At 43.7% G+C, this 22,134-nt stretch overlaps 1 protein-coding gene across 1 annotated transcript in view; it reads left to right on the top strand.

Moving 5' to 3' along the window:
- The first annotated feature begins 781 nt into the window (after positions 1-781).
- The window catches only part of LOC142576573 (mitochondrial amidoxime reducing component 2-like), a 41,960-nt gene continuing 20,607 nt past the window's right edge, over positions 782-22,134 (top strand). Inside the window, exons 1-3 of the mRNA XM_075686760.1 lie at positions 782-1,098; positions 5,638-5,907; positions 13,834-14,016. Coding sequence (XP_075542875.1) covers positions 5,663-5,907; positions 13,834-14,016 — 428 coding nt within the window. The 5' untranslated portion in view covers positions 782-1,098; positions 5,638-5,662. The remainder of the gene's footprint in view (positions 1,099-5,637; positions 5,908-13,833; positions 14,017-22,134) is intronic.

Raw genomic sequence — 22,134 nt, 5'->3', positions numbered from 1 at the left:
TCGATCCGGCTTGTCGTGGTAATAACACGGGGAGAGGCTATATCTCACTAATGTGCTTATATCACTTGAACGCGGCAGCGAGGTGTTTCTGTTACGCTGCAAAATAGAAACGTAGAGTTCGAAGAGCTCGTAGATGCTTCTGATACGTTTGTTGCACGCACCTAGCTCGCGCCAAATTCGCAAAGTTCGCCTGATAAGTGATGCATTGCTGCAAGATTTACTTAGCCAGAATTTTTTGCAAGAAGTACAGTGGCCAGAAATAGTTACAGGCGATTTGATTTGAAGAGTTTTTTTTTTTGTTTGTTGAGGGTATTAAATTTTCCCAGCTGCCTGAATAAGGGGATGCTTGGCTCCTTGCGACTACTTAGTTGCTGGAATCTTCGTAAGCGAACTTCTTAGAGGAGTCGACTACATGAATGGGGTGAGCGGCAGCTCATGAAAGAAATAAAGAAACTGATGTTTCCAAGAAATAACGGAAGTATGCGGAAGAAGGCACGCAGCAAATTTCATTGATATCCGCTGACCTCGAAAAATCGCCGGAGTTGCGATGCCGTCAATGAGGTGATTCGAAGCTTGCCGCAAGTGAAAAGTTCAACGTTGATAGCATACTTTGCGCCCAGAGCAAGTCCTTGTATTTCTCTTACTTAAAAGCAAAGAAAAAGAAATCCTGTTTGGTTGGTGATTTTGTTACAGCTCTGATATAACGGAATGACCAGTTAGAAAACGAAAGCGAAACTGATAAGTACAGCATTTGACAGAAGCGCCACTGTACCGCGGGGCTGCGGCAGCAGCGGCGACAGGGGCGGGATCTGTTGGATGCTGACTGACTTATCGTTTACGCGCGCTTTCGTGTGGTCATTCTGCTGCGAAACTCGAAGCGCCGGAACGTTTGAAGTGACAGGTTATTTAGAGCATGAGCCGAGACGTGCACTCCAGAAGATCCCATGCTTATCACAGAGGTCTCACTCCTGTTGTAGGTCTTCAAGCTATCGTCCACTCGCTCTGAGCTGCACCCTGGCGCGCGAAGGAACGAGAGCGTTTTTTTATCCCCGTATCGCAAGGACAACTTCTTTACGCGAGTGGTGCTGAAGGATTGCGGTGAGTTCAGAGACCTCCTTGTGTCACTCCTGCGACTTTACTTGCCGTAACGTGCTACATGTGGCCAAGTGTACGCGATTGTGTCAGCTTGCTTCCTTCGCCTCTTAGCATACGTAACCGTCGCCAACTCTTTCCCTGACCAGAACCTTGTAATTTATAACGACTTTCCTCATTTCTGGTTTCCATTAGTTGTAACTGGTAGCAGGTAGCTGTGGGGGGGAGCGGTAATGAGGTCAGTTGCGCGGTTTAAAGTGGCCTTGACCAAGGAGGCACGCAGCTAGCTTGTAGGCGTCTACGTTCCAGCTTGATTTAGTTTAGGTCACAGCGAGTAGCCGTCTTCTGTAACCTGTGCTCTAGATCTAGACCTCTACAAGCTAGCTGGTAGCTCAGCTAATGCTCCCTCCCCTTGAGGCTTGTAGCCACACTGGGAAGCACTGCTGTAGCTGCGGTGTAGACATTCAGTGTCTAGGCTTGTTTTAGCTTCGCAGGCGCTACAGTTAGCTCTGCTTACCATGTTTACGATCCTGTAAGGTTGAATTCATATTTTACATGTCACTACAAACGCACAAAAAAGGCAGCTACAGTAAAATTTTCACTTTGATTGTGGTCAGTGTCTTTCTTGTGCCAAGTTAATTTCCAACCAGATGAGCTGTTGTCAAGCCCTTGATTTCATGCCACTAATATTGCAGAAATACCAAACTGATAATCATTTAATAAAGTAATAAATACAGTGCAACAAAATACTGAAATAGTTATTCCAACATTCACAAAGAAACATATTTGTGCTCTATGATTGTTCTCACTCACCTTGTAAACTGCTCCTTGTAAGCTGAAATACTAGTTTTTGCCCTAAGCTCGAGCAAGTATAAGCATTTCTAGTCGTCAAATGGTGTCGGCACTAACCAACTTTAATGTGTACCAAAGTTGGTAATGAAACATTATTGGAGGTTTTCATACAATGTATGACATCTGCCACCATGCATGTGCAGCAGAGAAAAGGGGGATCTCATTATGCCTCTTTCTTTTAGGAATTTAAGATACAGCTTAAATAAGTTTAGCAGGTCAGCCTAAGCAAACGCTGAGTGCACATAATACATTGCAGTCCACTCATTTTGTTCAGCCATTCTCAACATTTGAGCACCATGCTTGTAAACAGTTCTACATTTTGATAGTCTGAGAGGACCATTGTTTTCTGATAGTGGGGGGTCAGTATTACCTGAGATTACACCATACCATGCCTGTCGGCTATAGCAATGCACTTAATAAGCATGTCTGTCTGAAATAGTGCAACAGATGTACGATTATATTTCCCTAGTTCCACAGGCCATGAGTAGATTCCACTGCATGTGCATCTTGTGTACCAGTAGACTTTTCACTGGTACGAAAACATGTAGATCCATATGCTGAAGCCGCATATGACATTTCCATGACCGAATACAGCCAATAAATACCACTATCATTTCAGGTAAACTGTACTCTAAACAAATGGTGGCATGCAGTATTAAGGGCAGACGAACATATTGAATGAACATTTTTTAGAGAGGGTATAACAAGGAGGCATTAAAACAGCCTGCATAAAAGCTGTTTTCTCTCTCTACACAGAAACATCCTTGCACAATGGCTTATATATGCTTAAGGGAGCAGTAAACACTGCAGTTTATTTCATAAATATAAATGTGATTCAGTATGGCTACTATGCATGTGAGTAAATAGAGTGAGTCCTTAGTAAATGCAGCTTCTTTACAGAGAACTTAGAAATCTTAATTATCATTGCAACAAAAAAATGAAATTTGCTTAGTTAAAATGGTAATTGAAATGTTTATAAAACAGGTACAGGGACCAATTACCTTTTTTGAGAGCATCACTAAATGTAGTAGACTTTATTTTATTTTCAAATAAAGGGGGGGGGGCAAACAGTGCAGGGAAAGAACAGGCTAAGACTTGGACGGAATTGTAAGCTTAAAAGGAAGTAAAGGCGCATTCACAATTCTCTCCTGAATATATCTATCCAGTAACCAGTGTTATGAAAGACTTAGTTGGCTGAAATCATGGCTACGAAAACTATACTATTCCCCCCCCCCCCACACACACACATGCACACACACGTATGTATACAAAAATAAACAAACAAATAAAACTGATTTGTGGTGCTTTAGAAAATTACCGATTAGAGTGGCAACTGAACTGTGGCTGGCCTACCACAATGAGCTCATTGTGGGCCCTGGAGCCATATTTTGATTAGGAGGCCCACCATTTACGCTAACCAGAAAGACTTGATTTGCACGCTGGAATACTTTGTTGCAATCTTCTGTGGACAACTGGGACTGCCATGCAGATGAGATCACAGCTACAAACTTCCTTCTTTGTGCCACCTCAGGGAAAGATGCAGCGGCTTACACAGGGATTGGCAGGCTCAATGGTTTCTAGTATTCTGCACAAGTTAGAACAAGACATCGACAGTGCAAAACAAATTGCGCATCAAAATTATTACTATTTTTAAATCAGTTAATGCATCTAGAGAAATTCATTAAGGCTGTGCTGACACAAAAACTTTGTGCCCCGGCCCTACATTTATGACATGCAGCCTCAATTCCTTGAACAACACAAATAATTATTATGTCACATTTTATACAGCTAATTTAAAATGTGCTCCAAGTGCAGCACTATTTTATCAGGAGACTATTCACAACACCGAAACCATAGTTGGTGTCAATGATAACTCAAGCATGTGACAGTCGACTCAGTGCAATAGTTGACAGTGATATACACTAAATTCTTCGTTGTACTAATGTCAGTTCAACAAATATTTCAGAATAACAAACTTTTAGAAAATCCCCGGTGGTTTTCTCATGCATTCTGTGCAAAAATCTTTCAATTAAATGAATTCTGAATAGCGGAAATTGCAGTTAAACAAACTTGAGTACAAACAGAAACTGCTGGCATAAATCCAGCCTTTCGTTCCTGTGCAAGTACAAGCGGAACAGCACGATGAGGTGATCGACCCCGGGATGTGGACAGAGGTCTGTCACCAGTTGTATGGTGACGGCAATGCTTCGTTTGAAGAATATGGACAGTGACAGTGAGCTCATTACCTGTGCTGAACTGTGCTGTTTCCAGTCTTCCTGCACTTTTTGTGCCAGCACATCTGTGTCAGCATCAGCCACTTGAATATTTTTCAGAATCCGTTAGCTTGTGTCACCGGACAATATTGCTGTGTGACTAATGCGGGCTACCGTGTCTTCAAGAAGATCCCATGACTGTGGTATTGGCCTTCACAGGCTTATATTCTGCTTTCTGCCATGTGCAGCAAAAATGACTGGAGGGGTCTGTTCCATCCTCCCGCTTTCTGAAAAAGAAGTTCAAGCTAATTCTTCCTCTTTGTTTATTGTTGCACAAAAGCTTGCACAAGCTGGCTTGCATACTACATGCTGGGGGTAAATAGTGCATGCACATTTGCCAACGGCCATTCCATGCATCTGTTGTACAACATTTAGTTTTGCTGCATAGTAGTTTTAAGATGTGCACAGGTTTATGAACATAGCTTGAAACGATTTAAAGAGCAAAGAATACTTCACTTGATGCATGCATATTGCGAGGCTCAAATACGACTTATAAAGAAACATCCCCGGTCACATTTATCTCACTATTATCATTATTCCCACCATGTGTGTGGTTATGCCTCTCAAATGCATGGTTGCCACATATAGATTCATTGTTATGGGTAGCGCAAGAGATGGAGACAAAGAAAGGGAGAACAACAAACACTGCATTGTCACCTCGATGCTTACTAGTCAGTTGCAGTCCAGGTGGCTCTATAGATAGCTTGCATGTCACATCATGGACACAGCTTCTCACCATGCTCCAAGCCTCCAACGTGGCAGCTAGGAGGATGTCAGCCACCAGTGTATTGTATTCACTGCCACAAATAACCTGCTTCAGTGTCATAGAGACGTGTTTGGAATGCTGACGGCATCTGTGCCAGAACCATGGCAAAACTGGCAGAACCATGACATGAGATGCCAACAGACGCAGCTTCTCACAGTTGTGGTGCTCCATCGTGGTGGCTAGGATGACATCAGTACAAGCTCATATAGATGCAAGCTTATTTCTCTTCTCAAGCAAAGTGAAAGCGAAGCGTCTTCCTACCACTGCTGCACTTAGTGATACTGTATTGATTGTGCTTTTAGACTGTGGTGCAAATGGAAATTGCAAGAAGGGTCTGAAGGAGATAAAAGCATGCGGTAGCAGCAAGGTCACTCCCTACAGAAAGCTTCAAGACTTCACTCTCCTGAGTGGAGCCTTGAGCTCTTGCACTGATTTGACTGTTGGATTTCAAATCCCTTCTTACCTACTGCTTTTGAAGCCAGCTATCTTTGCTGGGTAAGAGTGTTTCATAGTGCAGCACCAAAGGTGCCTGGATACCACAGTGTGCTTTATGTTGAGAGCCACGGTTGCAGTATTTTGCATGTAGTAAAGTATGAAGACGTGCCCCAATGATATTTCACACAGCCGTTCATGCTGACATGAAGGCGTGCGCAGGTTCTGTTTTTGAAGAAACTTGGCCATGGCATCTTCAATCCTGAGAGCACCCCATCTTGGCACCATTGCCTTCACAGCCACAGTTGTGGGTGGGGCGGTCGCAGCGGCATCTTACATTTGGCTCAAGCGCAAGGCTGCCGCCAGCAACTTTGTGCCCGTGGCTCGTTTGGTCAACATCACCATCTACCCTATCAAGTCCCTTGCTGGCATAGAGGTGCCATATGCTGACTGCACTGTGGCTGGGCCAGTCTACAAGGGGCTCAAGGACAGGTGATTATTCCATGCATTGAAGCGCTGTTGCTGAGCTGTTGCCGATCTGTTTTTGGTTGGTGGCTGTACTCGGCAAAAGCAACTTCAAGTGACACATGACACACTTCAGTGACATACAACCGGCAAACAAACATGCTGATCGTGGGTGATAACACCAGTCACCTTATTGTATATTAGTGATGACTGCAAGCCAGTGCATGTAATTTTTTGTTGTACTGGTGCCACGTATTGACATGGCAAGTCACTGATGAGCCATAAAAATCCTCAAGAGACCGTTGCTTGCCTATCAGAGCCATATTACACTTGCGTTTACTTTGGAAAGACCTCATAGTAAATTTTATTAAAGCCGATCTAAGTGCGTGAGCTTATAGGGAATATTGGATATAACAAAAATATTTTTGTGTCGAATGTGACTTTGTTTTAACGAGGTTCGACTGTAACCTGCTTCATTTTGTTTATAAGTATTGTGAGGTCTCATAAATAGCATGTGGGCATGATTTTCAATGTGCACTGACAACAGTAGCTTAATGTGTCGGTGTGTACATGGTAAAGTATGAACATCCATCTATTGTGGAGAAGATTGAATGGGGGCGAGGTATGTAGATTAAAATGTATGACATAGTGTTGTTTGGAAGTTGCCTGGCCCTGGAAGTACCCAGCTGCAAACTGAATCCCGTAGCTTTCTCAGGGTCTTAGTCATTTGTTTAGTTGTGTGTGTGTAAACCTGTGTGTGTAGTTTGGGTATAGCTGTTCAATTTATTACAGAAGCAATTTCTTTTAGAGTGGAATTGCTCGATGCAGAAATATTACAAGTGTAATCCAGCGGCTAAAAACATTTCAGTTGATGGTTGAACGGTAACATTATTTTGTATATTCATAGGTTCCTAAAAAAATATCTTAATGGAACTACTCATTCATGCAGGAAGAAAGGGAAAGAGCCATTATAATAAATTATTTAGGGTACTCTGAGGTTTTCTAGTACTTTTTCTAGCATTTCGAGGTCTAGGGTCCTTATTTAAAGGAAAGAAAAATGGAGAGTCGAAAATGTCATGTCAGTACTCCTTTGATGTCTTAATGTTTTCGTACAAAGTTTGTTAAAAAAAATGAAGTGCAGCCTACGTTTTCACTGTCTTGTATTTTTTGTCTGTGAATTTACTGCTTATGTGTTGCCTATTGCTTGCAGTGTTTAATTTTGTGCAATTTTTGTGCAAGCGCTGAAACAGCCAGGAGGCACAACTTTTGTGTTTTGTGGAATGTGCATATTAGCACATGATGACCGCGTGAACTGTCCAGTGTGTGTTGCTCCATTGTCTACAGTGGACATTCACTGCCTGTTCAGATTCTGCCTGAGACTGAGAGCTTCTCGAGAGGGGATTTTTATGACTGCTGAGCTGTCAGCTCATTCTGCACACATTTATAGGCCTTTGTTCACGGACGATAAGTTTGTTAAGCTGCTATTGCAATTTATACATGAAAAGGGTCTCCATGCTTTTATTTAAATACAGATCGATGCTGCAGGGCAGGCTGCTAGAGAAAGCATTAAAAGCATAATAAATAGGACAGAGTGGAATAATGTGCAGCGCAATAAATTTTGGTCATATTGGCATTCTATTTTATATAGTCATATTGACAATTTATTTTACATTACTTTGGTCTATTTTTTTTTTCTTTACTATACTATACGTTTTTTGTGGGTGCTTATTCTTAACTTACGTGCCTGAATACTGCTCTTTTCATTTACTGCTTGTGTACATATTTTGGAAAAAATAATTACTCGTTTGTTGATATGATAATTTGGTTGTTAAGCAATTTGGCTAGAGTGTAGCTTGAAAAGAAAGTGCAGCATTTTATTTGCACATATTCCTGTTTTCCGCTATTAGAGGTTTTCTTTACAAGTGTCTTACCAGAAACAATGTTGGGGTGGGCGCAGTTAAACTTGTCTCAACTCATGTAAGTTGTAAACATGGTTGTATGCAAGTTACCGTGACAAAATTTTTTGTGTTGCTCATCAGTAGTAGTTTAAGGCCAACGTAACATCCTCTTTTTTTTTTTTTTTGTTTTGACAATCTGTTTGACATCTGCTGCAAGCTGCGGCATTTGTTGGGGAAATCACACCATGCAGTGGTAAGCTGAATGTAGGAAGAAGCGTCAAAGTAGAGTTAACCACACCCACACTACTGTAAATGCCACTGTTTTTGTTCAGTAAACAAGTCCTTCGTGACAGTGACTGAAACGTAAGTGCAGAGCGGCTGGGAAAAGTGGAATAAGCAGTGGCCACTCATTTCGCTTTATTTTAATAGGAGATTTGATATTTGGGTTTATCAATGTTGCACATACATACCTGTTGTGGTGGGCAGCTTCTGTTGAATAGCATTCTTGTAATAGAGGGACAGGGCCACATGTTTGAGCATTGTATGTCAGTAAAAGGATTATGGCCACTTTTCTCGTTAGTGTGGGTATGACCTTAAAAAAAAAAAAAATTATGCAGTTTCATATGGGCCTCGAGTAAAACAACTTTGACGAGGCCAATAAGGCCAACAAGTTTGAAGGCAGATCCACTTGGAACAAATTCTCGGGATGACGCCAGTTCTGAGATATTAATACCTGGACTTTGTGGAGAAATGCATTGGCGTTGCAGTTAATTTTGTGCTTCAATGCATAAAACATTTTGTTAAAGGGCCCTTGAAACTGTTTGGACAAATTTTGTAGATGTGTAGGGTACAGCTAATGTTAATCATTCGCACCACAATTTGTGTGAAGTGTCTCATATTAAGAGAGCTACAGACAATTACAAGTTATCCTCCTCCATAGTCACGCATTTTCTCCTCAACTCTTTCTCCGAATGATCGGGGCTAAGCTCCGCCTTCACTGGGTCTGCATCATGATGGCATGTCATGTCGTCTACTTCTGTTTCTCTAGGAGCGCGCGCATGAAGCCTCTCCAAACTCTCTGCCAGCTGTTTCGCAGTTGACCCCTAGCGAGAGCTATCGAAGCAGCGTGTGTTGCGAGCATTCTGTCCCAGCGTCGAATGTGCCTGGTATTTCGGTAACCATAGGCGAGCTTGGTGTTTTGACGGATGGGTTGAGGCATAAACTCAAGCTGATGAAGGAAATTTAGTGTAGACATACGTGAGCGGCCTGATCGGTCTGTATGGTCCAGCCAGATTTTGGCTTAGAGCTTAACCAGCCAAACAAAGAGCCAATATTGCTCTAACCAAGTGTAAAACATTTTAAATATTTACAAAAACATTGCGTTAATGATTACACTCCAGTGAAAAGTTTACACCAGCAGCAAAGAAGAATACATTTTGTTACTGCTACGATGTTGTTTGGTTGAGCTCTGTGCCACCAGGTGGCTGCACCGTGCAGACCATTCACATTTATGCTTCTGCTCACCTCGTGAAACGGCACGATCAAACGGCCAGGCCCTGTCCTCTTTCGCTTGCGTTTGCCAGAATACCGTACTCGTGAAACTCTATTGTGGTACCCGCCGTGGTTGCTCAGTGGTGTTGGAATCTCAGCGCTGACACCTGTTGTTGCACCTGGGTCGCAAGCCCCAAGGGTAGCGTTGGCCTGGCGGCCTGGGGCACAACTGGAAGCATCCGAAGGTCCCGGCAAAGCATGAGTCGACTGGTAACAGAACAACTTGTTTATTCTAGCATCGCAAAAGAGCGGGCGGTCAGGTCGACCGAAGTGGAGAGACGGGAGAGCACGTAACTCAACTGAAGAAATCGGAGCCCCCCTCGGCGTCCGGGAGCAGCTGTTCTTATACTCTCGGAGTCGAGGGGAAGAAGGAACGCCTCGTCAGAGGCGCACGTGATGCGCGGCACGGACAGGCTGAGAGACATGTTGGGACGAGTGTAGTGACGCATCCGCCGGGCCGGCGCCGGTCAGACCTCCTCGCTTCACACTTGGGGAGCTCCTCTCCCCGGCTGCCGCGCTTTGACAAGCGTGGGCACCAACATGCACACACACACACACGCACTCTTGAAGACACGTGGCATTGAAACATGCCTGGACGCGCTTGGCGGGGAGGCGTATCGGCGGCGCCGAACGGGCCAAAATGTCCGCCGCTTTGAACGAAGCCCCGGCATCCGTTGCATCCGCGCCGGCTATACCGCGCGTCGTAGGCGAAACGTAACAGTGGCTATGGTGTTGCGCTGCTGAGCACGAGGTCGCGGGATCGTATCCCGGCCACGGCGGCCGCATTTCGATGGGGGCGAAATGCGAAAACACCCGTGTGCTTAGATTTAGGTGCACGTTAAAGAACCCCAGGTGGTCAAAATTTCCGGAGTCCTCCACTACGGCGTGCCTCATAATCAGAAAGTGGTTTTGGCACGTAAAACCCCAAATATTATTATTATTATCTATTGTGGTAGTAATCCTCCGGTGTAAAGTGACGGACGGAAACGCGCAAATCCTGGCGCTGATTGGATAGCGACAGTCCGATGCGCTGCAGCCACTCCGCTCGTCTATGGCCTTGCAGAGGGACACGATGTCGCAGCTTGACATATTGCCAGTCGCTATGTTTGTTGCCCACAATGCAACAAAGGCGAATCATGGTGCTTGCAAAAAGACTGAGCGGCACTGACCGCGGAGCTCTCATCAAAACAGAGCACGTTGTAACACAAGGAGATAAAGCTTGCTGTGTGCCAGAAGTGCTCAAGTGTAGGGAGAAATTGTTCTTGTGCATTCTCTTTCTGTTACTTTCTTTTTATAGAAACAAATTAACTAACATTTCAACTATTGCAAACAACACTTGCTCACCATAACGTTGGAAAAATTATCCACGATGCGCTCTGGACAGCCATTCGGATAGCTCGCCCTACTAATGTCATTAAAGCAATTTGCGTCATATGGTTAGGGGTGGCTTAAAATTTTGCCGAGCGATGTGCTGCGATCGGCAGCGATGTACATTTTTAAAACATTATAATAAATTACACACTTTACGTGGAGCACTTACATGCATCAATTGATAATCAGAAGGACCTACTCTAACAACTCAGTATGTTTGTACCAAATCGTCAAAGTCGTTTTGAGGGTCCCTTTAAGCAAGTGGAACAACAGTGCATTTTTACTGCAAGTTTGATGGTCCATATCTTGTAAATGGTGTCAGCCACACAATTCTTTTTCAAGTGCATACACTGTGCAGTCTCGCCTACTAGAATTTCTAAATTGTAATATGAGCCATAAGGTAATTAGCTAACTTCATCAGGGATGTTTGTTAATTAATCGATTATGCATTTCAATTTTTTTTGCTAGTAGTGTCCGTGTCTTTGAGTAGACCACCTCATGAACTAGAACTGTGCTATCTGCCACAGGCAACCTTTAAATATTTTTGAAAGTGTTTGCTGAAACACCCTGTATATATATGTGTGTGTGTATACACACACACTCTCACACTTTTCCTGGCCTATGCATGATCTGTGAGATGCCTTTCAAGGATAATGCTCCTGTATTATTTGAAGACTGTAATTGTAGTCTGTTAGTCACCTTGTTGGGGTCATCACATGAATCTGCATATATCTTTATTTTCTCTAGAAAAAAGGACTTGAGTAGCAAATTAATAATGTTCTGGCAGGTCGTTTGAAGTACAGGGTGGGTGAGGCATTTGAGGACACTGCTTCGTATGCTATGGACATTTAAGTTCTAAATCTATCCATCTAGGCAATTCTTATTCATTGACCCCTTTGTTACATACCTACAATATTTTTTCTAGCATAGCAGCCTCTAGTTTGACACAAGATATGAAGCCGCATGCAATCTTAGTTACCGTACATGCTGGCCGCAGCAATTTGGGTAATGCCACATTCTCGGCTGTGGAGAAATCTCCTGCTTTTTGGAGTGAGACAAGAGGTCATGCTCAATTGTCATCTGCTACAGGAGAAACAAGCACTGCATGTGATACAGTGTCATTCAGGCTGTTGAGTTTCTCCAGCAGGTGGAGGCCATCATAAGTGAGAGCCCTGAAGAGCCATTGATGTTCTTGGCAGATCAGCTTCATGCGGCGAAGTCATCAGTCTGGTCTTGTTTGCATGCAATCATTAGGGGTTGCTCTTAAGTAGTGGATCTTATTCCTCCCACATCACCTGCCCAGCCCAAGAGTGGCTCGCTATGAACTTCTATGGCCGCATCATCCTCTCTGTGGCATCTTAGTTCCCAATAATTTAGACCTGCTATGCTGCTTTATATGGGGGAGGGCATCACTGAGAGGGCATCGAATAAACAGCCATGCAGTTTTAAAAGCTGGCTAAAGGCTGCTATTGTGGAAGCGCTGGCTGACATGAAAACACAGCACTTGATCCAAGCATGCAGTCGTTATTGAAGCCAAAGTCAGTCATGTATTGAGGCTGAAGACGATTTTATTGAGCAGTCTTAGGAAACAGCAGTGAAAAAACCAATGTAAAAAATGTAAATAATAGATCTTTTTACAGTTTCATATAGTATATAATACAGTTTTAACCGGGAGGACGCACGGTCTGAAGTAAAAAAAAAAAAAAAAAAAATTCAACGCTCAACTGTAGTTGATATCTACGTAATGTGAAGTGTTGCGAGAATCGTTGCGGCATGAGATGCCAACGCACGCCAAGCTCGTGGGGCCCGAGTTGCGTGTTGTCGTTTTCGTGCTTCAGCAGGCTCACGTTTGCACTCCTCAAATTCAGTCTGTGTCAGCAGCTTCTTCGAGCGGAGCATTTTGGCAGGAAGTTTTAACATGCCCACCCGGTGCAAATCTTTGGGGGCAGGAGATGTTGGCTTGCATGGAGCTTGTGGGCCCGACCAACCCGAGACGCAAGCTGTCGTTTTCCTCTAGTGCTTTAAAACGGCAACGGAAAAATTGAAATGAGATTGTTGCTGGGGGGCTCCTACGATGCTGGTGCCTACGATGCGAATATAGTGCCTACGATGCGAATATAGTGCCTACGATGTCGCTAGAGCAAAACACGATGCTCACTTCGCGCCGCCTGCAGCTTGGAATGGTGGCGAGTTTGGGTTGTCGCCTATTAAGTATGCGCAGTGCACTTTCCAATGGCACTATGCCCCACATGCTGTGAACAGATAGGTGAAGATGCTTATTGCAATACGGTTAGCAGTGATAGCTGTGAATGTGGTGTGCAACCACCTGTCGGTTTTGCTGGTACCGGAATAGGAAGCTGAGTGTGTGCCAGCATTTTTATGCTCGACTGGTGGGTGAGTATCATGGGAAAGCTGTTGCGGCAGCCGGCTACTGTTGCCGATCATGCATGCCTTGCGCCTTTTCTTGTTTGCAGGGGATTTAGCTGCCTGAAAACATCTTGTACGATTTCAGTGTGTGGGTGTACTGAAAGTTGGTACCGAAGGGTCATGTTTTCCGGGAATGTGTGAACTGGTAAAAATGAGCATAACTGTATTGGGTCGCTTTTGTGTTATCAGTCGCGAACGTTGGCACCCAGAAATTGTATCAGTGAGGTTCTAGATTAACAAATGTTTTCCGAAATATTGTTGTTATTCCTGAATTCTTCAGCATGCACTCAAATACCTTTTGCATCCTGTAAATGCCCATAAAAAAAAAATTACCAAACATATTATGCATTGACCGCAGCAAGCTTGGAACTCTGTTGTAGGAGGCTGAAGTGTTTTTTTTTCTTTATATTTTAAAGCGTGGACACTTAGGGAAGGTGGCTTGGAGGACTCATTTGAGTTCTTCATGGGTTAAGCACCACTGGTTTCTGTGCCAGTGGATATGAGTGCTGTTAACATTGTGTTGGACATGTTTGCACTACTTTTGATGTGTCTTGAATTCTGTAATTCGATATAGCCTCAACACCACTGATTGTTCTGTCAACAAGAAAGGTGCCTTGGTACTCCGTCTTTGCTTACAAGATGATGTGCAATGCTGCAAAACATTATTCCTGTAGCTTCCTTTTGAAATGGTGACTTTTACTTTCAGGCAAATGCTCCTTGTAAAAGATGACTACTTTGTTTCCATGCGCGAAGAGCCCCGTCTTGGCATGATCAGAGTCGTCTTTGATGAAAACAAATTGATGTTGACACTGACGGTGAATGGGTATCCACCACTGGTAGTTCATCTCCATGACTCGGAGGAACAGAGTGTGCCTTCATTCACTGTCAGGCAAGTGTCTTTCCTGTTGTACATTAGTGCTGAATAGTGGGCTAGCGTTTATTCACATGTCACATGTGCTCCTTTCAGCTGCCAGTGACCACATTTAGTTCTGTCAACTGTCTCACTTTTATGTGGGACTGCAGTTCTTTATCAACTGCATTTCAGTAATGCTGGGGAAAAAAGAAAAGTCAATTCTGTGTTGCAAGATGTGGCATATCACTTATCCTAATTGCTCTAAATGTCAATAGTTATGTGTCTTTTTTTTATTTAGGCTTTGCCTTTAAAAAATATGTCGCCTTGATCATGTGTGTCACTGTTCACATTGAGCTCCTGCTGCACTAATCTCGCACAATGGGCAAAACAGCTGTAGCAAATACAGAATACATAGAAAGTTCTAAGCTTTGCTTAGCCAACTGAGCAAGGCCACCTAAGATCAGGCCCCAGCTGAGATTATCTTATCTAGGACAACACTCGTACGAGGTGGCTCTTCTTTTGGCAATTGGTGATGACAGTAATTGGAGGTGGCACTTTCATTGACGATTGGTTCAGTGGGGCTGAAACAGCGTTTTAAAGCATTTGAAGCCTACAGAAGAGTTCAAATTCCAGCAAGTTAGTAAGGGTTCTTTAGAAAAGTGTGAAGAATGAGAGGGGAAGGCGATACAAGACAGCACTGTCTTGCTACTTTTCTGTCTGCCCTTTTGTTCTGGGTTTTTATAAAGGTGCATTTGAAGTCTGGTTAAGATTTTTGACTATAGCCCAGGTAGCACAAACGGGGTACGTGAAGTTTTTTTCACCGTTTATCCAAGACAATAAAACTGTCTGAAAGAAGACGTGGGATAGAAGCTCATACTGTAGAAAACATTGCATATCTAGTCTAATGTCCGGCTTGAGTCCATTTTATAGCAGGTTGAAATCTGGTTTTAGAAATGTTGCAAAAAAAGCTATTGTAGAAAAGAGATTTAGAAATTCCTAAGGCATCTCGTCGTACTCATTGTGGAAATCAGTTTTAAGACTTTTACAAGCCGTCGTGGAGAATTCAGTTCGTTATTTTGCACTTGCTTTTGCAGCTTAGCTTCAGTTTTTGTACAGTCGCAACAGAGAAAGATCAGCGTGACTAACCAGTGATTCGGGTGGCAAAATTACAACACCTGGCACTGCAGCTAACAAGTGAGAGTACCGGGCTGTTCCCACTCTTCACACTCGAGGGTAGTTCGACATGCAATTTGTGATTTGGAAGTAACAATGTGGTTTTGACAACTGGTCAATGTACAAATGAAACCTAAACTGGTCATGATAAGGATCCATAATTGCGCTGTCGCCATGGTCGATAAATGCTGACTTTGCCACGTAAAAAATATGAGAAAGAACCCAGCACTCTCGCTATCTGCATATGCTGGCACAACAGCATCACATATCGCAATTTCGCTAGCCTGGTTGGCAGTGATTTCCCTAACTGTTAGTACAGCACATGCAAAAGAAAGTTCTTGGACTGTAATAAGTAGACTCCCAGACAGATATTGATGAAGTATGATTATATTTTGAAATTCACAACACTTGGAGTAAACCAGTTTGTAAGTACTATACCTTCGACAATATAAAAGGCAACAGCCATTCACGAACACAGCAGAATGGAAATGTAGAACAGGGTAACAAAGCTTCGATGGTAATCATATTAGCAGAAACTTAATGTAATATGGTGTGGTAAACTACAACCAAGTAAAAAAGTGCCTCCAAGTATTCACGGAACATGTCAAAGGTTTATCAATAACGAAGACCTTTGATGGCTTTTCGGTAGGGTTTTTTAGTACTAGTACATAACAAATAGCAACCTGTCATCAGTGGCAAAAAGTTTTTTTTTATTTACTCATACTGTAAGCCTTCTCCGGCTCATACAGGAAGTGGGTACAGATACAGATAAAGAAAGCTAGTGCAAGTAGTGTGTCAGCACATTGCAAAAAGTCAAGAAATTTAGCTTCTCCAAAAATGAGTAACATCAAGACATGAACAGACATTATGAAAAATAGATGACTAGACGAAACCAATTGCGGGCTATAAAAACTGACTCCACACTTGTAATAAAAGATTGTCTTCACAAACAGCACTGCTAGCACAGAAATTGTAATACATTCTTTTAAGTGACCAGAACCTGAAGGTGTGTGCCAAACGTTTTTTTAATTAGGGAAAATTGAAGAGAAAGGCAAACTTGGCCCATGTACTGTTTTCTTAAGTGACAATAAAAATAATTATTCTTTATTGTCCCGCCGTGGTGGCCTAGCAGCTTTGGTGTTGTGGTGCTAAGCATGAGGTTTCAGATTGAAATGCCGCTGCATTTCGATTGGAGCAAAATGTAAAAGCGCCCGTCACCCGTGCATTGGGGGTTTGTTAAAGATCTCCAGGTGATCAAAATTAATCGGGAGTCCCACACTACAGTGTGCCTCGTAATCAAATCGTGGTATTGGCATGTAAAACCCCAGAATTCATTCTTGGTTGCTGTACAAGTAAATTTCTAACAATATGAAACCAACAGAAGCCAAGAAAAGCATCTGAGAATTTAATTGTACCTTTTAATTTGTGATGAATAAACTTTAGTTCTGAATCAGTGCTGTGTCTGTGTCTTTCTTTGTCCGGCCTCTCGTCGTTTTGCACTATGTTAAAATCTCAGGATATGATTAGCTAACAGGAAATAAAAATGGACAAGACAACAACCTAGTGCAGGTGGAATCTAAACCCACAACTTTTGCACTATGTGTGGGTTTCATTACCAATTTTACAGTGGTGGTGGCTGTTCCCACATTATCATTCCTGACAAGGACAACTTTCCTTGTCAAAATTGTTCATGACTTCAAGTCTCCGTCTTCCTGTGAAAACTGCCTTGCTTGAGTCTCGTTAGAGGTTTACAGGTATATTTATGAAGCCAGTGTTTTTCTAGGGTGGCCGTCTGCCTTCAGATGCCCTTTGCCAGAGCAACTCAGAGACATGGATGGCAGCAAAATTACTCGAAAAGACTGTATGCCTTCTTGATTCTCGCTTTGTTGCGTAAGAAAGAAGTGCCATCTTTGTTCTTAGCATTGCATCAGCTCAAATTGAAGTGGAGGGCTTTCCTGTGGTAAGACTCGTTCTTCTTGCTTCTGTCAGGTTAGTGCTCGCGCAGCACCGTGAGTGCGGCATAATCCATGGCCAGGAGAATGTAACAATTCTTTTCCAATGTGATTCCTTGTCGTGCTTTGTCAGTGGTCAAAGCAGCACTCTGCCTGCATCATTACTGGTGTCAGCTAGCCAGGAATGTTGGATGATAAAAGGGGCATAGAATTCAACAGAACGAATCCCTACATTATGCATGCCCACGTTGTGGATCCACACATACAGAAGGAATCTACTGTGCAGGACTGGTGAAGCCTGTAGACTCATATTCCATAGATGTAAGAACGTTTCTAATCGAGGTGTGGTAGCTGCAGGGGCATCATTTGTCCATTCGTGCATTGTACTGATGAGACTCGCAACCACAAGTTTCACCCATATGGTGAACTTTCGTGCGGTAACAACAAACAAGCATGAGCCCTGGCTGATCTGGCACCAGCTGCACTTTTCATTAGTGCTCAGGTGAAGGCTTCCTACGTATGGGAGGCAGACAAGTAATAAGATGTTGTTTGGCTGTGTTCAGGACAAACCCCGAAATGCAGCCAAGTCTCTCAACAGGGGCGGCATTCTCTGGCGATAACTTTCAAAGATAGTTTCACTTTTGTGGGATATCGCGAGACTCGGCACTGCACATGTCAAAGTACACAGCTGACAGTGCTCTTGGCGAATTGTGAAGATAGCGTGCTTGGAACAGACCAAATACGTTGACCTTATATGCATACACGTCTGGTGCCGAGTCATGATAAATCTCGCAGTAGTGAAACTATCTCCAAAAGTACCTAAAGGCCAGAGAATGTTTTATTTTTATTTATTCACTTAACCATACTGCAGGCAAATTCATTGGCCTGCAGTATTCATTGGCCTCCAATCGAAATGCAGCCGCAGCAGCCGCATTTCAATGCCAAACCTCATGCTTAGCAGCGCAACACTAAAGCCGCCAAGCCACCACGGCGGGACAATAACAAAGAATAATTATTTTTATTGTCACAAAGGTCTACCTCTAATTCAACCATAGTCAAGTTAGCAAAAAAAAGGGCGAAAACCAGAACATAAAAGTTACACGTGCAAAAGTACAAATAAGCTTACAAATAAGTAAAACACGTTGTGGGGCTGGTTGGTGCATAGCTTTCAAAAACTGAAGCGCCAACGGTAACGGCACACAAAGAAGGAACAAAAGACAGGACAAGGCGCACAAAGAAGGAACAAAAGACAGGAAGCGCCTTATCCTTACAAATTACAAATAATTACAAATAAGTTACCAGGAAAAAAAAACATGAAGGCAGAGACTACCATTTCAACTCTGATCTTTTATCGCAAAGGAAGTTCACAAATCGAGAACACATTGCAACTTAAGGCACATTTGCTGCTTGCAAAAAAATACATTCCAGTTTAGTGGGGAAGTCGTTTCATTTGAAAGTGGTTTGTAGTAATTTGTTCCATTCTTTCACTGTTTTAGGGAAAAAACTGTTCTTAGAGGAGCTTGTTTTTGCAAAAATTGGAGCCAATGTGTGTTGTGTTGTATGCCTTGTTTGCCTGGTAGTAGCCTGCTGTGTGCAATTTGGAAGCTTTACCGAGATTTTTCCTGAAGCAAGTTTATGAAGGAAGAAAAGTCGACTTATTTTCCAGCGTATTTGTAACGTTGGAATCTGGTGTTCTTGCATGAGCAAGGAAGGAGAATCTAGTCTTCTATATTTAGTGTATATAAATCTTACTGCTTTTCTTTGAATGTGTTCCAATTTTTCAGTGTCCTTCTTTATGTAGGGATCCCACAGTACCAATGCATATTCCAGCTTGGACCTTGCACATACATTATATTGTAACCAACAGTTAAGGGAGTTCAGACAACTATTTATTGTGGGCTAACTTGTGCCGTGGGGGTAAATGAAAAAAAGACTCCCGCGTTCTAAACAGGAGATCAGGAATGCCTTCTTCTTCTCTCTCGAGCGTCGCTTCACTTCTTGTACACGCTGACAACAGCCACCTACAATGCGAGTGTGGGCGGCGAAAGCACATGCCATTATTTCCTCTTCTTTTTCTCCAATGCGCCGTTGTCCTCTTGGGGGGTTCACGAACCTGCGAGCGTTGTTTAAAGATGTTTCTGTCTTGTATCATTATCCCCCCTCCAAAATGCATCGTCCCGATGCGTAAAGCGACGAAATTGTTCACAAGCTGTTGTCCATAGTAAAGTGGTATATGGCACAGAATAGATGTTTGGTAGAATATTCACTGCCTGTCATAATATGGCTTCAGTCTGACCACATGTACAGTTTCTGTGCGATGCCGGCATCGTGATGAGCTCACTTGTCCTTCTGGCGTAACTTCGTAGTTTAAGGAACTGATGTGGCGAAGCACTCGGTAAGGGCCAAAATAATGGCGCAAAAGCTTTTCAGACAGGCCGCGCGTCGGCACAGGAGTCCACACCCATACTCTGTCGCCTGGTGCATACTCGACTTCTGTTCGCCGCAAGTTGTATCGGTCTCCGTCGATGCGCTGCCTTTGTTGAAGGCGATGTCGCGCCAGCTGACATGCTTCTTCAGTCCTCTGGGTAAAGTCGCTGATGTCGGGGTTCTGTTCTGCACTCTCGCTGACAGGCAGCATTGCATCCAAGGGTGTGGTAACTGTTTGACCAAAAACAAGCTGGAATGGCTTTACTTGAGTGGTCTCTTGCAATGCGGTATTGTAGGCGAATGTTGCATAGGGTAGTATCTTGTCCCATGTACGGTGCTCTAAGTCTACGTAAATTGACAACATATCGGTGAGCGTCATGTTCAATCGCTCGGTTAACCTATTTGTTTGAGGGTGATAGGCAGTTGTTTTCCTGTGGCTGGTATGAGGCAGTTTCATAATGGATTGGTCAAACCGGCTGTGAACGAAGTGCCTCAGTCTGTGATAATAATTGCAGGGGCACCGTGTCGTAATACTATCCTGGTGACAAAGAATTCAGCCACTTCAACGGCCGTTCCACTGATTAGAGAGGATGTCTCGGCATATCGGGTTAGGTGATCCGTCGCTACTACAATCCATCGTTTCCCTGATGACGATGTCGGAAAGGGACCGAGCAAGTCCATTCCTACTTGTTCGAATGGGGCTCCTGGGCGTTCTGTTGGTTGAAGGAGGTCTGCGGGTTTTAATGGAGGTGTTTTGCGTCTTTGGCGATCCTGACATGTTCGTACATAATGCTGTACTGAATTCAATAGCTTTGACCAGTAGTACTTAGCATGAATTCGGGTGAACGTTCTGCTCACTCCGAGGTGCCCTGCTGATGGGTTATCGTGACAGGCTTCCAAGTTTTCGGATCGCAAAGCTGAAGGAACGACGGGTGGCAATTTCTCTGTGCTGTGCTCAAAATTTCTTCTGTACAGGACGCCATTTCTCGTCACATACGATGACAGTCCCCGGCAGAAAACTCGTGGAACATGGAAGGGGTGTCCCTCGAGGTGCCTGATGAGTAGGAGCAACTTGGCATCAGACTGTTGGTGTTTGGCCATCTCAGATGTGGTCACAGCTCCAAGAAACGGAAAGTCGTGTCCATCTTTCACAGGAGCAGATTCGACCGGCGCACGTGATAAACAATCAGCGTCGCTGTGCTCCCGACCTGACTTGTACATGACCGTTATGTCGTATTCCTGCAGCCTCAGACTCCATCTAGCAAGTTGTCCAGAAGGATCTTTCAGGTTTGCAAGCCAGCACAATGAGTGATGGCCGCTGATTGCTCGGAATGGTCTACGATATAAGTATGGTCGGAATTTTCCTGTGGCCCATGTTACTGCGAGGCATTCTTTTTCTGTGGCTGAATAGTTGGTTTCAGCCCTCGAAAGAGTGCTGCTAGCGTATGCAATCATTCTTTCTTCTCCGTTTTGCCATTGAACGAGGACGGCACAGAGTCCTAAATTGCTGGCGTCTGTGTGGATGTCTGTTTCCGCTTCCTCATCAAAGTGCGCAAGGACCAGGTGGTTTTGAAGTCGCTGTCGTACCTCATTGAATGCAGCTTCATGTTCACTTAGCCAGATGAAAGGCATATCTTCTTTCATTAATCGCGTTAACGGCTCGGCAATCTTCGAAAAATTTTTTACGAAATGCCTGTAGTAGGCGCAAAGTCCTAGGAATCGCCTAATGGCCTTTTTATCGGTTGGTCTAGGAAACTTTTCTACTGCTGCGGTCTTCTCAGGGTCAGGACGGATGCCTTCGGAGCTAATCACATGGCCGAGGAAAAGCAGCTCATGGAAGCCGAGGTGACATTTTTGTGACTTTATCGTCAGCCCTGCTGAACTAATAGCTTTGAGCACAGTCCTTAGTCTTTCTACATGTTGAACAAAGGTGGTAGAAAAAATCACGACATCATCAAGATAAACCAGACAGGACTGCCACTTTAAACCGGAGAGCACACTGTCCATTATCCGCTGAAAGGTGGCAGGTGCGGATCAGAGGCCGAACGGAAGTACCTTGAATTCGTATAGTCCGTCTGGTGTGACGAATGCTGTCTTCTCGCGATCTCGTTCGTCCACTTCTATTTGCCAGTATCCGCTTTTGAGGTCGAGAGAAGAAAAGAATTTCGCATCCCGTAATCTATCGAGGGTGTCATCGATCCTCGGAAGTGGATAGACATCCCGCTTTGTGATGACGTTTAGCTTTCAATAATCAATGCAGAAGCGCAAGGTCTGATCCTTTTTCTTTACCAGCACCACAGGCGAAGCCCACAGGCTGATCGATGGTTGAATTATGTTGTCTCTAAGCATTTCTTTGACTTGTTTGCTGATGATCTCTCTCTGCTTCGGTGACACTCAGTAGGGTTGCTGGCAAATAGGCCTCACAGCTTCATCGGCAATGATGTGGTGCTTGATGATGTTCGCTGGACTTTCGATGTCGTTGAGAAACACAAGGCGAATTCTCGTACAAGGTTCTCAATTTGCTGCTTCTGGCTCAGTGATAGTGCTGCTTCGATGGTGATGGATGTGAGTATGGAGTCTACGTTGTCAGAATGCAATAGTG

The sequence above is a fragment of the Dermacentor variabilis genome, chromosome 1 (assembly GCF_050947875.1).
Source record: "Dermacentor variabilis isolate Ectoservices chromosome 1, ASM5094787v1, whole genome shotgun sequence".
Lineage (NCBI taxonomy): Eukaryota > Metazoa > Arthropoda > Arachnida > Ixodida > Ixodidae > Dermacentor > Dermacentor variabilis.
The sequence above is the reverse complement of the archived record's forward strand: the minus strand, read 5'-3'. Positions and strand labels throughout refer to the sequence as shown.